Source organism: Zingiber officinale, unplaced genomic scaffold, assembly GCF_018446385.1.
Source record: "Zingiber officinale cultivar Zhangliang unplaced genomic scaffold, Zo_v1.1 ctg178, whole genome shotgun sequence".
NCBI lineage: Eukaryota > Viridiplantae > Streptophyta > Magnoliopsida > Zingiberales > Zingiberaceae > Zingiber > Zingiber officinale.
This window is the reverse complement of record NW_024589868.1, coordinates 132,903-146,086: the sequence shown is the minus strand read 5'-3', so window position 1 is coordinate 146,086 and position 13,184 is coordinate 132,903. Positions and strand designations below refer to the sequence as shown.

Here is a 13,184-nt window from a genome sequence, read left to right as displayed (position 1 = left end):
AGCAAGCATGCGGCCAAGGAGGGGGCTTGAGGCTTTATACGGCCGAGGCCGGTCGGCCTCCGCCGTCCGATCCAGGTCACGAGAAACAAGGACGCTATCGGGCCGTCCATTTCAAACGATGACGTCCCATCGTAAGTAACGCCGCCGCCGCGCGATGGTCGACGCGTGGCGCTGAGCGATTCGACGCAATTAATGCGTCCATACCGCGCACGCTTCGACTTAATGAAATGAATTTGCGCGATCTTCGAGAAGATTTAGACAAGCAAACATCCACGTTGAGCGCCAAGACATCCAAAACGAAGAGCTGAGCGGCTGAATTTGGTATAAGTGCCGAACGGCTCAAGGGATATTATAAGCGACGGTAAGGCGACGACCGCCCGCTCGGACACATAGTCCAGTCAGTCGGACTCACTACCTCCTTCGACTAGACTTGAAGGGGAGGCAAGTGATCCGGCGGTAAGAATGGGGGACCCACTTCCTGAAGGGTCCCAGCCTAAGGACGGATGGAAGGCTGGCCAAACGGGTAATGGCCGCGTTAAGTAGGTCCGAGCGGAGACAGAGATAACCCAGCCATGGGTTTGGGTTTCCGACGCCAAGGCGGGAGAACCGAATGGCCGAGCGGGTATCTACCCTGCTGGAACTGAAGGGCCAAACGGGTGGTCCGTTCGGCTCAGGACATGGCCGAGCGGGTGGTCCGCTCAGCCAGGATAAGGGCGAGGATACAAAGGTTAGCCGAGCGACCTATTCGTTCGGCTCGGGATATGGGACGTCAGCAAAGGCGTGTCTGATGATTATGCCATACACAAGTCTGCACGATGGAGGATCTCGCCGTCACATCACGAAGAGGTCGATACAGTAGCGGTATGGCCTTATGGATGCCCTTCTGACAGACCCATACCTGGGCATGGTCGAAAGCAGGAGATTGCTTTGATTGGCGCGCCCAGGCTCCTTCGAGAGGTCTATATAAGGCCTCCATTTCTTCACCGGAGGTACGCTAGTCTGGATCTCTGAAGCCACCTCTTTGTTGTTCCTCGCCTGACTTGAGCGTCGGAGGGCCGTCGCCGGGACACCCCTCCCGGCTCGGTTTTGTTGCAGGATCAAATATTATAGCAAAAAGATATAAATTATAATAATATATAAAAATAAACATAAATACATCTATACCATGTCATGTTTCTATTTAATTTATTACAATTTTCTCATGTAAAGAAAGTTGTCCTAGTGTCATCTCGTTAGTATCCTTCATAAGAATTCCATAATCCTTATGAAAGATCTCGACTCCTGTAAAATCATTTTTTATATTTGATATTCTTTAATATATTACTATTCTTTATCGATGTTATATTCTATTGTGTCGCCCTCTATAACTTTGGATTTGCACTTCCTTTTCGTTGCCTTTTGTCTTATCGGACGGATGCGAACTTCTAAGTCATCCAAATCAACACTCGTATCTAGATTTGATGCTGAAGTGTTTACCCCTGATTCGGATGTCCATGCCTTCTTGTTAGAGTAATGAGCAACTGATTGTGGAGTATATTTCTTATACTCTTTGAGAACCCTTGACACATGCATATACTTAAAATCCTTGTTATTGTTGTTGGTTTCCACATCTTCAGTGTATTCTCCAACACATTCTTGTCATTTCAACCGCTTTTGACGATGAGTATAAAAATTATTATAGGTTGCAGAAAATTCATTTACCATCGGTGTAAACCTATAATAATGTATTTAAGCGGCTGATAGCTTCTCGTCATAGATCAAGTCGGGCGATGCTTGTTATAGTAATTAGCTATACGTTTTCAAAAAAAATTGATCCTTCTAGTCATTACCAATGATTGCATCTGGACTGATAGTTGTCCATGACTTCGCAAGGATCACGTCATCAAGAAACCAAAATCTTTGTTTCAATTCATTTTTCTCCGGTTTAAATTCATGTTCTTCTTGTGATGAGTGTGGTGACCACTGAGTTGCTTGAACAAATGATGGTGTTAGAGAGTCTTTGTCAATGATAGATGGATCAATAGTAGTCCTTGATTCATTCGAAAGTATAACTAGTGGTTGAGTAGGAGAAAATAAGTAAGGATAAGACATTCAAAGTTGGCTACCCATGGTTGACCAATCTTGGGGTGGATACATATAAAATGGAGCTGGGACGACTTTACTTGGATTCGTCAAAAAATTTTGAGAACTTTGGGAATTTGAAATTTTTGGAGGATATTGTGGAACATATGAAGTATTTTAAAAATTTGGAAAAGGCGGGATGAGAAGTGAGGGAGGAAGACTGCTCGAGAAGAAGGCGGGAAAATGGGTTCGGGTGAGCCCTGTTCCGATTGGTTGAAATCACCCAAGTGACCGGAGCAGTAAAGAGCCAAAGGAGAAGAATTGGAGCTTAGAAAAAGTTGCTGAAGGCACCTTCATGTGGATTGAAGGCGTCCTCGCGCCTTTCTGGTGGAAGGCGCCTTCACCTTCAATCAACTTGGAGGGCGCCTTCGACTGACAAAAGTGTCGTTGGAGGCGCCTTCCAGTTACGGATAAGATTTTTCAAGGGTTATAAAAATACTCCTAGACCTAGAAATTAAGAATCAACTCTAGTATTCATTTCCTAACAACTATTTGAGCATTCAACGAGTGCAAGAGACTTTTCCGCCTTCATTAAAGGAGACTTTTAGATCTTTTCATTTGTCTTGGATTAACAATCAAGTAGATTATAACCAAGTAAATCTTGTGCCTCTTCTTTCATTTTTTTTTGTTGTTTAATTTACTCGTTATAATTATACTGTTACTACTAATTTGAGTTGAAAGATCGAGAAAAGTATTTTGTTTTACAGACAATTCATCTCCTCTTACCGACCCCGCTGCGTCAACAGATTCTTCTTAAACCAAATAGCATAAAATAAATAATCTTATTAAGGTGGAGATGAAGTAACATCAACATGACCAAGTAAGCTATGAATATAAAGTAAAGGAAGAAATTGTAATTTCCAAAGTAAATAGTTATCATGATCAATCTTAACGGAAAAAGAAAGAACCATATGAAAAGGAAAAGATGTATTTTGTGATGACATAGAGATCTCAGTCGAATTGACAGAAGATTATTTTTTTACTCTGTTTTATTTTTCTACTTTTTGTTCGCTTTTTTTGGGTCTAACATAAACGGAAAAAAAAACAACGGAGAAGGAAAAAAAACACAAAAGAAAAATAATAAAATGAACACATAACAATTTTAGCTTGCTAATTAATGTTATTGAAATTGCTATCGTCGGTCGACGAAAAAGACTTGTTAATGAAAGGAGAAGAAACATTGTTATTGTCAAAGTTGTCATTGTCATTATAGAAGTTGTCACGGTAGACGATGATATCAAATCTTGATGTAAAAACTCTTGTAACATATGTAATAAAAATTCAGAAAAGGAAAATTAAAAGAAAGAGAATATGGCTCCAACTAACTGATTAAGAAAAGAAATAGAATACAAAATAATTCTTTCATTGATATATATATATTAAAGTTAATAAATTTATTTATATAAATTATTTAAATAATAATAAAAAGTTAAATGTGATATATAATTTATAAATATAGCAATAAATATTATAAATTTAGAAGTATTAAATTTATTATTTCATTCACATCGATGTTGTAATATCAAATACAATACATTTTAATTAATTAAAATTAATTTAAAATTAGTTTTCATTATCATCCTTATCCAGCTCACTGGTGGTACGATTCTGATGACTCCAGTCCACACATCTCCCAACTCACAGACGACTCCTTCTCTGAGATCTTGGCGCAGGAATAAATCCATTCCACAGGATAAAAAGTTTCAGCAAACAAAATTTTGTCAAAAGTCAACTACGATGGATTGACATTTTATCCTTTGGGGCCATTTTCTGTCCAATAAACAATGGATTAAGACTTGATTCTCCTATAATTTATTTACTCCAACTAAATCAACAATACAAACGCTACACTTGTGGACCAGGCTGATTTAGTCAACTTCTTAGACCGATAAAAATCGATTGACATGATCGTTCACACCGACTTTATTTCATGCTGCCTTAATTTGATTGCAACCTGTGTACGATGTGTCTCTCTCTGTCTCTCCATGTTTTTTTTTTACTTTTCATTCTCTTCCTAAACAAGAAGATTAACACATTGTTTTGAACATATCGATATATGAGAATTAATTTGAGTGTCATTCGCCATTATTTATACAAATGAAACATGACTCAACTGATATGGGAAAGTAAATAAAATTTAAGATTAGTATAGTATAGTAATTTTGTAATTAGATTAGTCAATTAAGACAGATTTGATCAATTAACTTGTGTAGGTTGGTTAGTCATGATACTAATTTTGGGCGTTGACAAGAATAGAGTTAGTAAAGAAAATAAATACATAAGCGGTAAGGTGATGATTAAGCGCAAGGCAGAGGGTGATATTACTAGGGCATGATTCCTCCCTCCATCTCCTCTCTTCTTCACTTGGACGGCTTCACTTGGACGGATTTCCGTTCCGTTCTTTTTGGAACAAGGGGAGGAGGGGAGCTTAGAGTGGATTGGTGTTGATAGTGGTTCTTGTTGGCCTCGTCATGGGCTCGGGGAGACATGAAAGTGCTGCTGGATCGTTGTACTCGTGATAGAATTTTTCTGCGATGCAGTGGCATGAGCTTGGGGACGGAGGCGAGCAGAGGCGCAGAGCTCGTTTTGATGCCCAAATTCAGTGAATTAGCAGCTGCGGAGAGTGGAAAAGGAGTGATTTTGTAGTGGACTCCATGTCCTGCGATTGAGATGCCCTTTTTCTGCTTGTATAATTTACTGTGAGAAGCAGTAGATGCTAGATCTTCTTAATCGGCCGCGGAGATGGAATCTGGGAACGGCTTCTTCCCTCTCGAGGAGTGCCGCCTAGATCCGAAGTGGCTCATCGACCCTAAGTTGCTGTTCGTCGGGCCCAAGATCGGGGAAGGCGCTCACGCGAAGGTGTACGAAGGAAAGTGAGTTGCTAGGCTGAGATCAGCCCCTTCTTGGCCATTCTATGATTTTTTTTTTCTCGAACTATTTTTTGAGGAGCTTTGGGTCCTATCGACGCCATGGTGTGTAGGTATAAGAACCAAAATGTGGCTGTCAAGGTCATGCACAAAGGGGACAACCCCGAGGAGGCAACGAAGAGGGAGGGGAGGTTCATGCGGGAAGTGACGTTGCTCTCCCGTGTTCAGCACAAAAACCTCGTGAAGGTTGATTTCGCCAATGGCGACTATCTCTCTTTATTTCTTTTGCTAATGGATGCTGTGGAACTTTCAGTTTATTGGAGCTTGCATGGAACCTGTGATGGTGGTAGTAACTGAGCTTCTTCTTGGAGGATCACTGCGCAAGTACTTGATAAACATGAGGCCTAGGAAGTTGGAGCCTCGTGTTGCAGTTGCCTTTGCATTGGATATAGCTCGAGCTATGGAGTGCTTGCATTCTCATGGGATCATCCATCGTGATTTGAAGCCTGGTAATTTTTCCTTCTTTTTTTTTTTTCATCTTTATTTCTGAATATTTCCTAGTACATTATTTTGTCTGTCACTTCAGTGCATAGTGTGTTTCTCAGTGGCGAAACATTAGCTTAAACATATACATCAGTCAGCTAGTGTTGTGACTAAGGCAGCACTTGTATGCATGTTTTAGCTATGTGATGAAGATTCTGTTACTTAGTCCTTGAACTATTTTTCGTCAAAGTATGCAGGGGAATGGAAATTGATTGAATGCACTTGATAGTTTTATGCTATAATAAGATGGAAAAGAATCTTTAAGATTTCTTGAGCAAAATTATCTCTCTGTTGAAAGATTAAGAAGATATAAATTAGATAAGGATTTCAATGTCTAATTCTAATATTAGCTTGCAATCATTTTTGAAGTGTAAAAACGCATGTTCATTCAATTCTTTGCTGAAAAGGGGTGCTTGCTTATAACATCTAAAACCATCAATGCTATTTTCTTTTATTTTTAGCCAATGGGCATTTCTGGTACATCTACGGAGAATTTGAGAATATAAGTGAGTATGGTAATGGATTAATGATCCAATTAGGTTTTCAACGTGAAGTCTCATTACAAATATGAATCCATTGGCGCATGTACCTACTGTATCTTTTGGTTAAGGGTTATAAATCTGCAGATATCATCCACTTAAATGATCTGGAAGGGAATCAAGGGAAAGAAGTTGGTTCGTACTAGATGATCTATAGGAATTTGTTATTATCATTAGTAGAATGTTTCAGAAGAGAATCAAGACTGGATGGAAGTAACAAATGATGGCTGTACAAGAGACATGTAACATATGGAAACAACTTAAACCTAGATTTGATTTCAGTTTAGTCTGAGCTATGTGTCTAAACCAGAACTAGTCCTTTTTGTAGCAATATACACCACAGGACCTAGATCCTTGTTTTGACAAAATAGCCTCATCTTAGTTTCTAGTTTAATATATAAATTTCTTTTCATTATTATTCTGATTTTCAATGTGAAAAGATTAAGTGGTAATGACATAAATCCATGGTGGAAGAGTGTAAGTTATATGTATTCCTTTTTTCTCTTTGCTTTTTTTAGAAACATATATACCGCTCATTTTTTAAAAAAAAAAACTTGAAAAATTGACTGCATTTCTCCGTTTCTTGCCAGATCAAATGCAAATATATTCCATTTTTAAGTTTTTTTTTTTTTTTTGTGCTTTAAGCTGGAAAAAACTTCTCCAAATCTCTAAGTCTCACATAACACTTCAAAAATTCAACATAATATATTGTCAATACCAACAATTGTTGTGGTCAATTTTAGAAACAAACTAGTGTCTAATACTTATATCAATGTAATAGTTGACATACATTATAATATAGTTTCTTGTGACAGAACTATTCAATTATCAGGCCAATGGACTTTCTGCATCAATTGTTATCTCTAAGTCCATACATTTTATATTGATACTAGATTAACTTGTCATATTCAAATAAAACTCCACTTTATATGCTACTTCTTGTTCATATTATGCTAGTTAATTGATTGCTTCTATTATGTTAATTAATGAGAGTTTAGTGAAGATAAATAAATATTTGAATTCTGAGCTGAATGTTTCAGAAAATAAGATATCGAGTAGAACTAAAATTGAATTATATGAAATATAACTTCTGTAATACTAAACAAGTGGATAAATAATTGAATTGTAGAAATTGTACAGAGTTTGATCTAATGCTCAACACCAAAGAAAAATTAAGATACAATGCTTAGGATACAGACTAAGTAGTTGAAACGGAAAAGAGTCTATGACAGCTTGTGTGATTGATATTTAGCAAATGAAGCTTTCTTAAGTCTTATATATAATGAAATACACCGATCTGGATATCAGTGAAGATGAAAGTGTATGAGGAAGACATCAAGATGATATAAGCTGAACAGATGTGGAGCAAAGAGGACTGCATAGTGTTTGATGATTTAGGATGAAAGAATTTTAATAATATAGTACCTAAAAAGTCATTGAAGATTTAACCTGGATAGGAAATGGTAACTTAACTCTTGAATATATCAGTTTTCATGCATTTAGATACCTCAATGGTATAAATAATGTCATAATACGTTTGGTATTTGACACTCCTGAATGAGCTTTAGCACATTGTTCTATATGAATTGATCTTTTTCAGTTGTTGATGTTATCAAAGAGTACATCAACAGGGTTATTTGTTAATTTGGCACAAATACTAATGTTGAATAATTAATTTGGTAGCATGGGTATTTATTAGGAACATGTTAGATTTAAAGATGTCACTCTGAAATATATGATTCCCAGGGGCGCTGCACCTTTTAGGATAGAAAAATAGTGCCATTCTTCTTATATACAGTCGACTTCCAGATGAAAACCAATAAAGTAGACCCGCAATGTCATTAACCCTACACACTTGCGTTTGCCTTGTAGAAGAATTGTCATCAAGGTCTGCATAGGGTCACTTGGTTTTATGGATTTTTTTTTTTCAGTTATAAAGCTTTGATTTCTATGATATGGTTCATGTATCTACACAATTTGTATGCTTATGCTAACTACTTTTCAACCGTAGAATGAACTTTAACCTTTTGTTTCTTAACGAATTATCTTTTCACATCTCTACCATTGTCTCCTTGTCAGAGAACTTGCTATTGACTGCAGATGAGAGGGCAGTGAAACTTGTCGATCTTGGTTTGGCCAGAGAAGAAACATTAACGGAGATGATGACTGCTGAAACAGGAACATACCGTTGGATGGCCCCTGAGGTGCATTATAATGCTTGCATAAATGCTTGGATATTCAATCTATTGCTGGATACTGTGTCAAATTTCTAAATGATAACCAACAAAAACTACTGTACAGTTATACAGCACGGTCACATTAAGGCAAGGAGAGAAGAAACATTACAATCATAAGGTGGATGTATACAGCTTTGCGATTGTGCTATGGGAGTTGCTTCACAATCGGCTTCCTTTTGAAGGCATGTCCAACCTGCAAGCAGCCTACGCAGCTGCTTTCAAGGTAGTTCACTTGGTAATCCTGCGGATGACTTCAATTCAGATCTTTGTAGTTAGCATTATTGAAATTGAACTCTCTCTTTTCTGATCTTAGAACTTCAGGCCAAGTGCGGATGACCTTCCTGAGGAACTGGCTCTAATCTTAACTTCTTGCTGGCAAGAGGACCCAAATGCACGTCCCAACTTTAGCCAAATAATTCAGATGCTTCTACATTATCTTTCTACTCTTTCACCGCCTGAATATGTTGTTTCATCACATGCCTTCAATTCAGAAAATGTGGTCTTGCCGCCTGAATCTCCCGGCACAAGTTCATTGATGGCATCTCGCGATGAAACGGATGATATTGCAAAGGATGCTAGGGATAGCAAAGGATTTTCTTGCTTTGGCCAGTGTTTTTAGTCACCTTCTACAAATAAACCTTTAAGCTTTCCGAATTGATTAGTGAATTCTCAGGCATGCATCTGCTAACACTGCTATTTGCTGCTTCCTACGCATTTGTTAGGAATAAAATCACCTCGTTTATGAGGTTGAAATTATTTTCACATTTGGGTAAATTGCCTGCACAAATTGGCTGAGTTCCTTAAATTTAGAGATCAGGTGCAGTTATTTTGGACTCTTCAATGACAACTGAAATTATCTGATCAGAATTTGACCAGTTAAAATATGCATTGTAAATTATTATTAAAAATATTTTAATAATATTATCTTTATATATTAATTACAGTTAAATTCTCTTCAAAATATACTCTTCACAATTCACAGTTAAATTCTGATTAAATAGATTTACCGATCTATCTATTATATTTTTCAACGGTCAGAGATAGGTTGATAATTCATGTCCATGTTGTTGTCCTTCCCGATGACACGTGATTCATCACTGCTATATTTTCTCTCTCTTTATCATTTTCATCACCGCCAAGAAGCCTGTACAATACAATACAATACACACTGCAATACAAACTCTTTCTTTCCCTTCTCTTCCTCTTCCTTTCCCACTCCACCAAATCTCCAATGGCGGCCCATCGCTACGCTCGCCTTCTCGCTTCCTCGCTGCAACTTCTGCTCTGTTCTTCCTTTCTACTGGCCGACGACTCCGCTCCGTCCGCCTCGCCCTGCGCCTTCCCCGCCGTCTTCAACTTCGGCGACTCCAACTCCGACACCGGAGGACTGTCGGCGGCGTTCGGCGCGGCCCCTCCGCCGCACGGAGAGACCTTCTTCGGAGCGCCTGCCGGCAGGTACTGCGATGGCCGCCTCATCGTCGACTTCATCGGTGCGCATTTCCTTATGCATTCTCTTAATTTTACTACAAAGGAAGCGACTACGAGAGAAAAAGATTGAAACAAAAAGTTTGATTTTTTTTTTCTTTTTTAACGCGGAAGCCGCTTTAAAGTTCTTGTCCGTTCTTGATTTATTTATTTATTGATTTGAATAATTTTAGTTCGAACATTGCGAAACCGACAAACCGATAAAGATTTGATGATAGACATTTGTACGTTATTTAACTATTAACGATGCGAAAAGTCACCAAGAGGTGTGACTTTTCGGGGCGGTCGAGTGGATCCAGATTTGTAGCATGAATTGGAAACGCAATCATGATCCTCTTTTATTGTCCTAGAGCACAACGGACGGACAGTATTCAAATTTCAAGTTTAATGCCGTGCGACTTCCTCGAGTATGTCCTTGACCAAAGTGGGCTATGTCTATTCGGACGATCTGGACGATCTAGTGGTTAGGGTATGAGATGTTGTTATCATGAGATTTAAGATTTGAATCTCGGTAAAGTTGAGGTAAATGTTTCTTTTGTGTGTTAGTCACTATTTAAAAGACCAGTAATCACTCGTAATTTATCTCCTTCGTGTTGATCCTGACATGGATTGACAGGGGTGCTACGACCGAACGAATTCATCTTTTGTCACCATTGACCAAAGTGGGCTACAAAATAACAAACAATGTCAATGCTTTTCTATTCATCTTCAAGTTCTTTCTACTGAAAATGGTGATGCATACTTGAATTACATTTCTCTGAAAAGTAAAATCACATGAACTCTTGAAAAAGAGAGAATATTGTTTATAAGAATGTTCAACTTCTTACATTACCTTTGTTTAACAGCTCAGGGCATTGGGCTTCCTTTTCTCAGTGCATATCTCAATTCAATAGAAGCAAATTTCTCCCACGGAGCTAACTTCGCTACGGCAGGATCGACCATTCGAAGACAAAATGCAACTCTTTTCCAAACTGGGTACAGTCCTTTCTCTTTGGATGTTCAAACCTGGCAGTTTACACAGTTCAAATCTAGATCTCAGATAGCTTATGAGAAAGGCAAGTACTAGCCATGCACATTCATCTCAAAGAACCATATTTCCATGTTATGATGTGCAAACATGCCAACCGATCTATGTTCCTCTGCAGGGACATTTAGAGATGTATTACCTCGAGAGGACTACTTCTCTAGGGCTCTGTATACTTTCGACATCGGCCAAAATGACCTCACTTCAGGCTATGTCAATAACATGACTACCGAGGAAGTGAAAGCAACTATCCCTGATATCCTTGATAAATTCACTATTGTCATAAAGGTAACGAAACTATAGAGATTCTACACGAGTTGCATGCATCTAGTTGTTTTATATTTCCCTGTTGAATGTTTGAAAAAGGTAAAAATCTTTCATATATGACGCTGCTAGATATTGATACTGATAACATCCACAGAGACAAATGTAAGGCTACGTTTGGTAGGATGTAATCTGCTTTGTAATGTAATTATATATAGTTTTGACTTAGCTATGAACACAAAGTGTGATCACATACAATTTCTCCAATGAGTTGATGCAGAGTGTCTATGGCCAAGGAGGAAGGTACTTTTGGATCCATAACACAGGTCCCTTTGGTTGTTTGCCTTATGTTATAGACCGATTTCCTATCAGAGCACCTGAGGTCGACCACATTGGCTGCGGAACTCCATTTAATGAAGTGGCTCAGCTGTTTAACGCCGAGCTTAAGCAAACTGTAATCAAACTCAGAAAAGACCTCCCTAATGCCGTATTCACCTATGTTGATGTCTACTCTGTGAAGTTCAAACTCATAAGCCAAGCCAAGATGCACGGTAAGGCTTGAACATGGGTTTCATTCAAGCTAAAGATTTGAACTTATATCTTGATTTGCAAGTCAATGAAATGCCCTTACTGTTTCAGCACTTATGTTATCCAATAATGTGTAGGCTTTGAACACCCTCTTGTCTCTTGCTGTGGGCACGGTGGCAAGTACAACTACAACTTCCACTGGGGTTGTGGTTCTAAGGCCGTAGTGAACGGCACCGAGGTTATGATTGGGAAGGCGTGCAAGAATCCTTTGAAGAGGATATGCTGGGATGGAGTTCACTATACTGAGGCCGCCAACAAATGGGTGTATGATCAAATAGTGGAGGGTGCATTCTCAGACCCACCAACCCCTTTGAGAATGGCATGTCAAAGGCAGGCTCACTGAGAGCTACTACTACACCTCTGCCTGCCTTGTTTCACTTCGGCTGCTAATCAATAATGCTGCATGAGTTTTTGCGTGCAACTAATATTGTAGCAGCAAATTAGCCCTTTGGTTTTGTGTGGTAGTGCATTTGCAAGCACTTGAATTCACCAAGTAGTAAATTCATATCCAACAACCTTGCGCTTATCGTCGGTTGTAGAACGTTGCGAGTGTTAACTAAACGTTAACGAAATCGTTCAATTACTAGAATCAACAAGTAGAACATCATTTAAAACCATTGATAACAATTTCTACATAATTAATAACCAATGATCAATCATCTAAGTAATCTTATTTTCAACTTCCATTTGATGTTGGGAGGTTAATTCGAGAACTTGGCCTGCACAACTTTAAGGGCACCAGCTCTCTTTCGCAAGACCAGAATTCAGCCTCTCACTTTTTCTCCCTCCTTTTGGCAAAGGGAAAAGCCTACCGTGCATGCGTGACCTTTAATAATAACAGCTTTCCATCTCAATGCGTGCAAAGCAATGCAAGGAGAAGGCAGCAGTGAAACATGCACTAACATAAAGCTAGCAGAGGAAAGCAGATCTCTCTTCTCTCTTGTTTTCTCCATATCTCTCCTTCCATCACCTCTTCACTTCCACTTATTAGTTCATAATTTATCCTTGCTTCGCCTGATCAAGTTATGGCAGCTTGCTGTGCCTTGGTGCTGTTCTTCTCTTGCTCTCACCGGGCGTTCATCGGAGCGGTAGTCGATCGAGATGGACAGATGGTGGCTCGGTGACCTAGCTAATTACATCTAGTCAAGGATTACTAATGCCATGATGGGGAATCGAGCATGCTGGTCCGATGATCTTTGTTTTTGCTATTGTTTCCATTGTTTTGTTTTTCTCTTTAAATGGAGAGTTTTGTCACTAGGAGTTGCTTGTGTTTGTTTGCTCTTATAGTTCTGTGATATTCAGTCACTGACTTGAATAGATTTTGCAGAAACTTGGATGCCATGAAATGAAATGTTAAGATCTGTTCTCTTAATTTCTAGGTTTCTAGCTAGTCAGTGGCTAGAGCCTACTAGATATATTGTGCTTGCAATTTATAGTCACGCTGATGAGATTATAGGAACTAATGGAAAAATAGGGTGGCAGAATTAGTGTGAATCATCCATCATTTTTACTTGAA

The 13,184-nt window shown here is 38.8% G+C and overlaps 2 protein-coding genes across 2 annotated transcripts; both read left to right on the top strand.

Moving 5' to 3' along the window:
• The first annotated feature begins 4,400 nt into the window (after nucleotides 1-4,400).
• On the top strand, nucleotides 4,401-9,069 carry LOC122036594 (serine/threonine-protein kinase STY13-like). The gene is made up of 6 exons (XM_042595962.1): nucleotides 4,401-4,994; nucleotides 5,102-5,234; nucleotides 5,302-5,497; nucleotides 8,150-8,274; nucleotides 8,372-8,530; nucleotides 8,621-9,069. The coding sequence occupies exons 1-6, from the start codon at nucleotides 4,864-4,866 to the stop codon at nucleotides 8,924-8,926; spliced, it is 1,050 nt and encodes a 349-aa protein (XP_042451896.1). The 5' UTR covers nucleotides 4,401-4,863; the 3' UTR covers nucleotides 8,927-9,069.
• A 346-nt stretch (nucleotides 9,070-9,415) lies between these two features.
• On the top strand, nucleotides 9,416-12,194 carry LOC122036598 (GDSL esterase/lipase ACHE-like). The gene is made up of 5 exons (XM_042595970.1): nucleotides 9,416-9,797; nucleotides 10,638-10,847; nucleotides 10,938-11,104; nucleotides 11,361-11,631; nucleotides 11,746-12,194. Exons 1-5 carry the CDS (start codon nucleotides 9,539-9,541, stop codon nucleotides 12,009-12,011), a joined length of 1,173 nt encoding a protein of 390 aa, XP_042451904.1. The 5' UTR covers nucleotides 9,416-9,538; the 3' UTR covers nucleotides 12,012-12,194.
• Nucleotides 12,195-13,184: the final 990 nt, after the last annotated feature.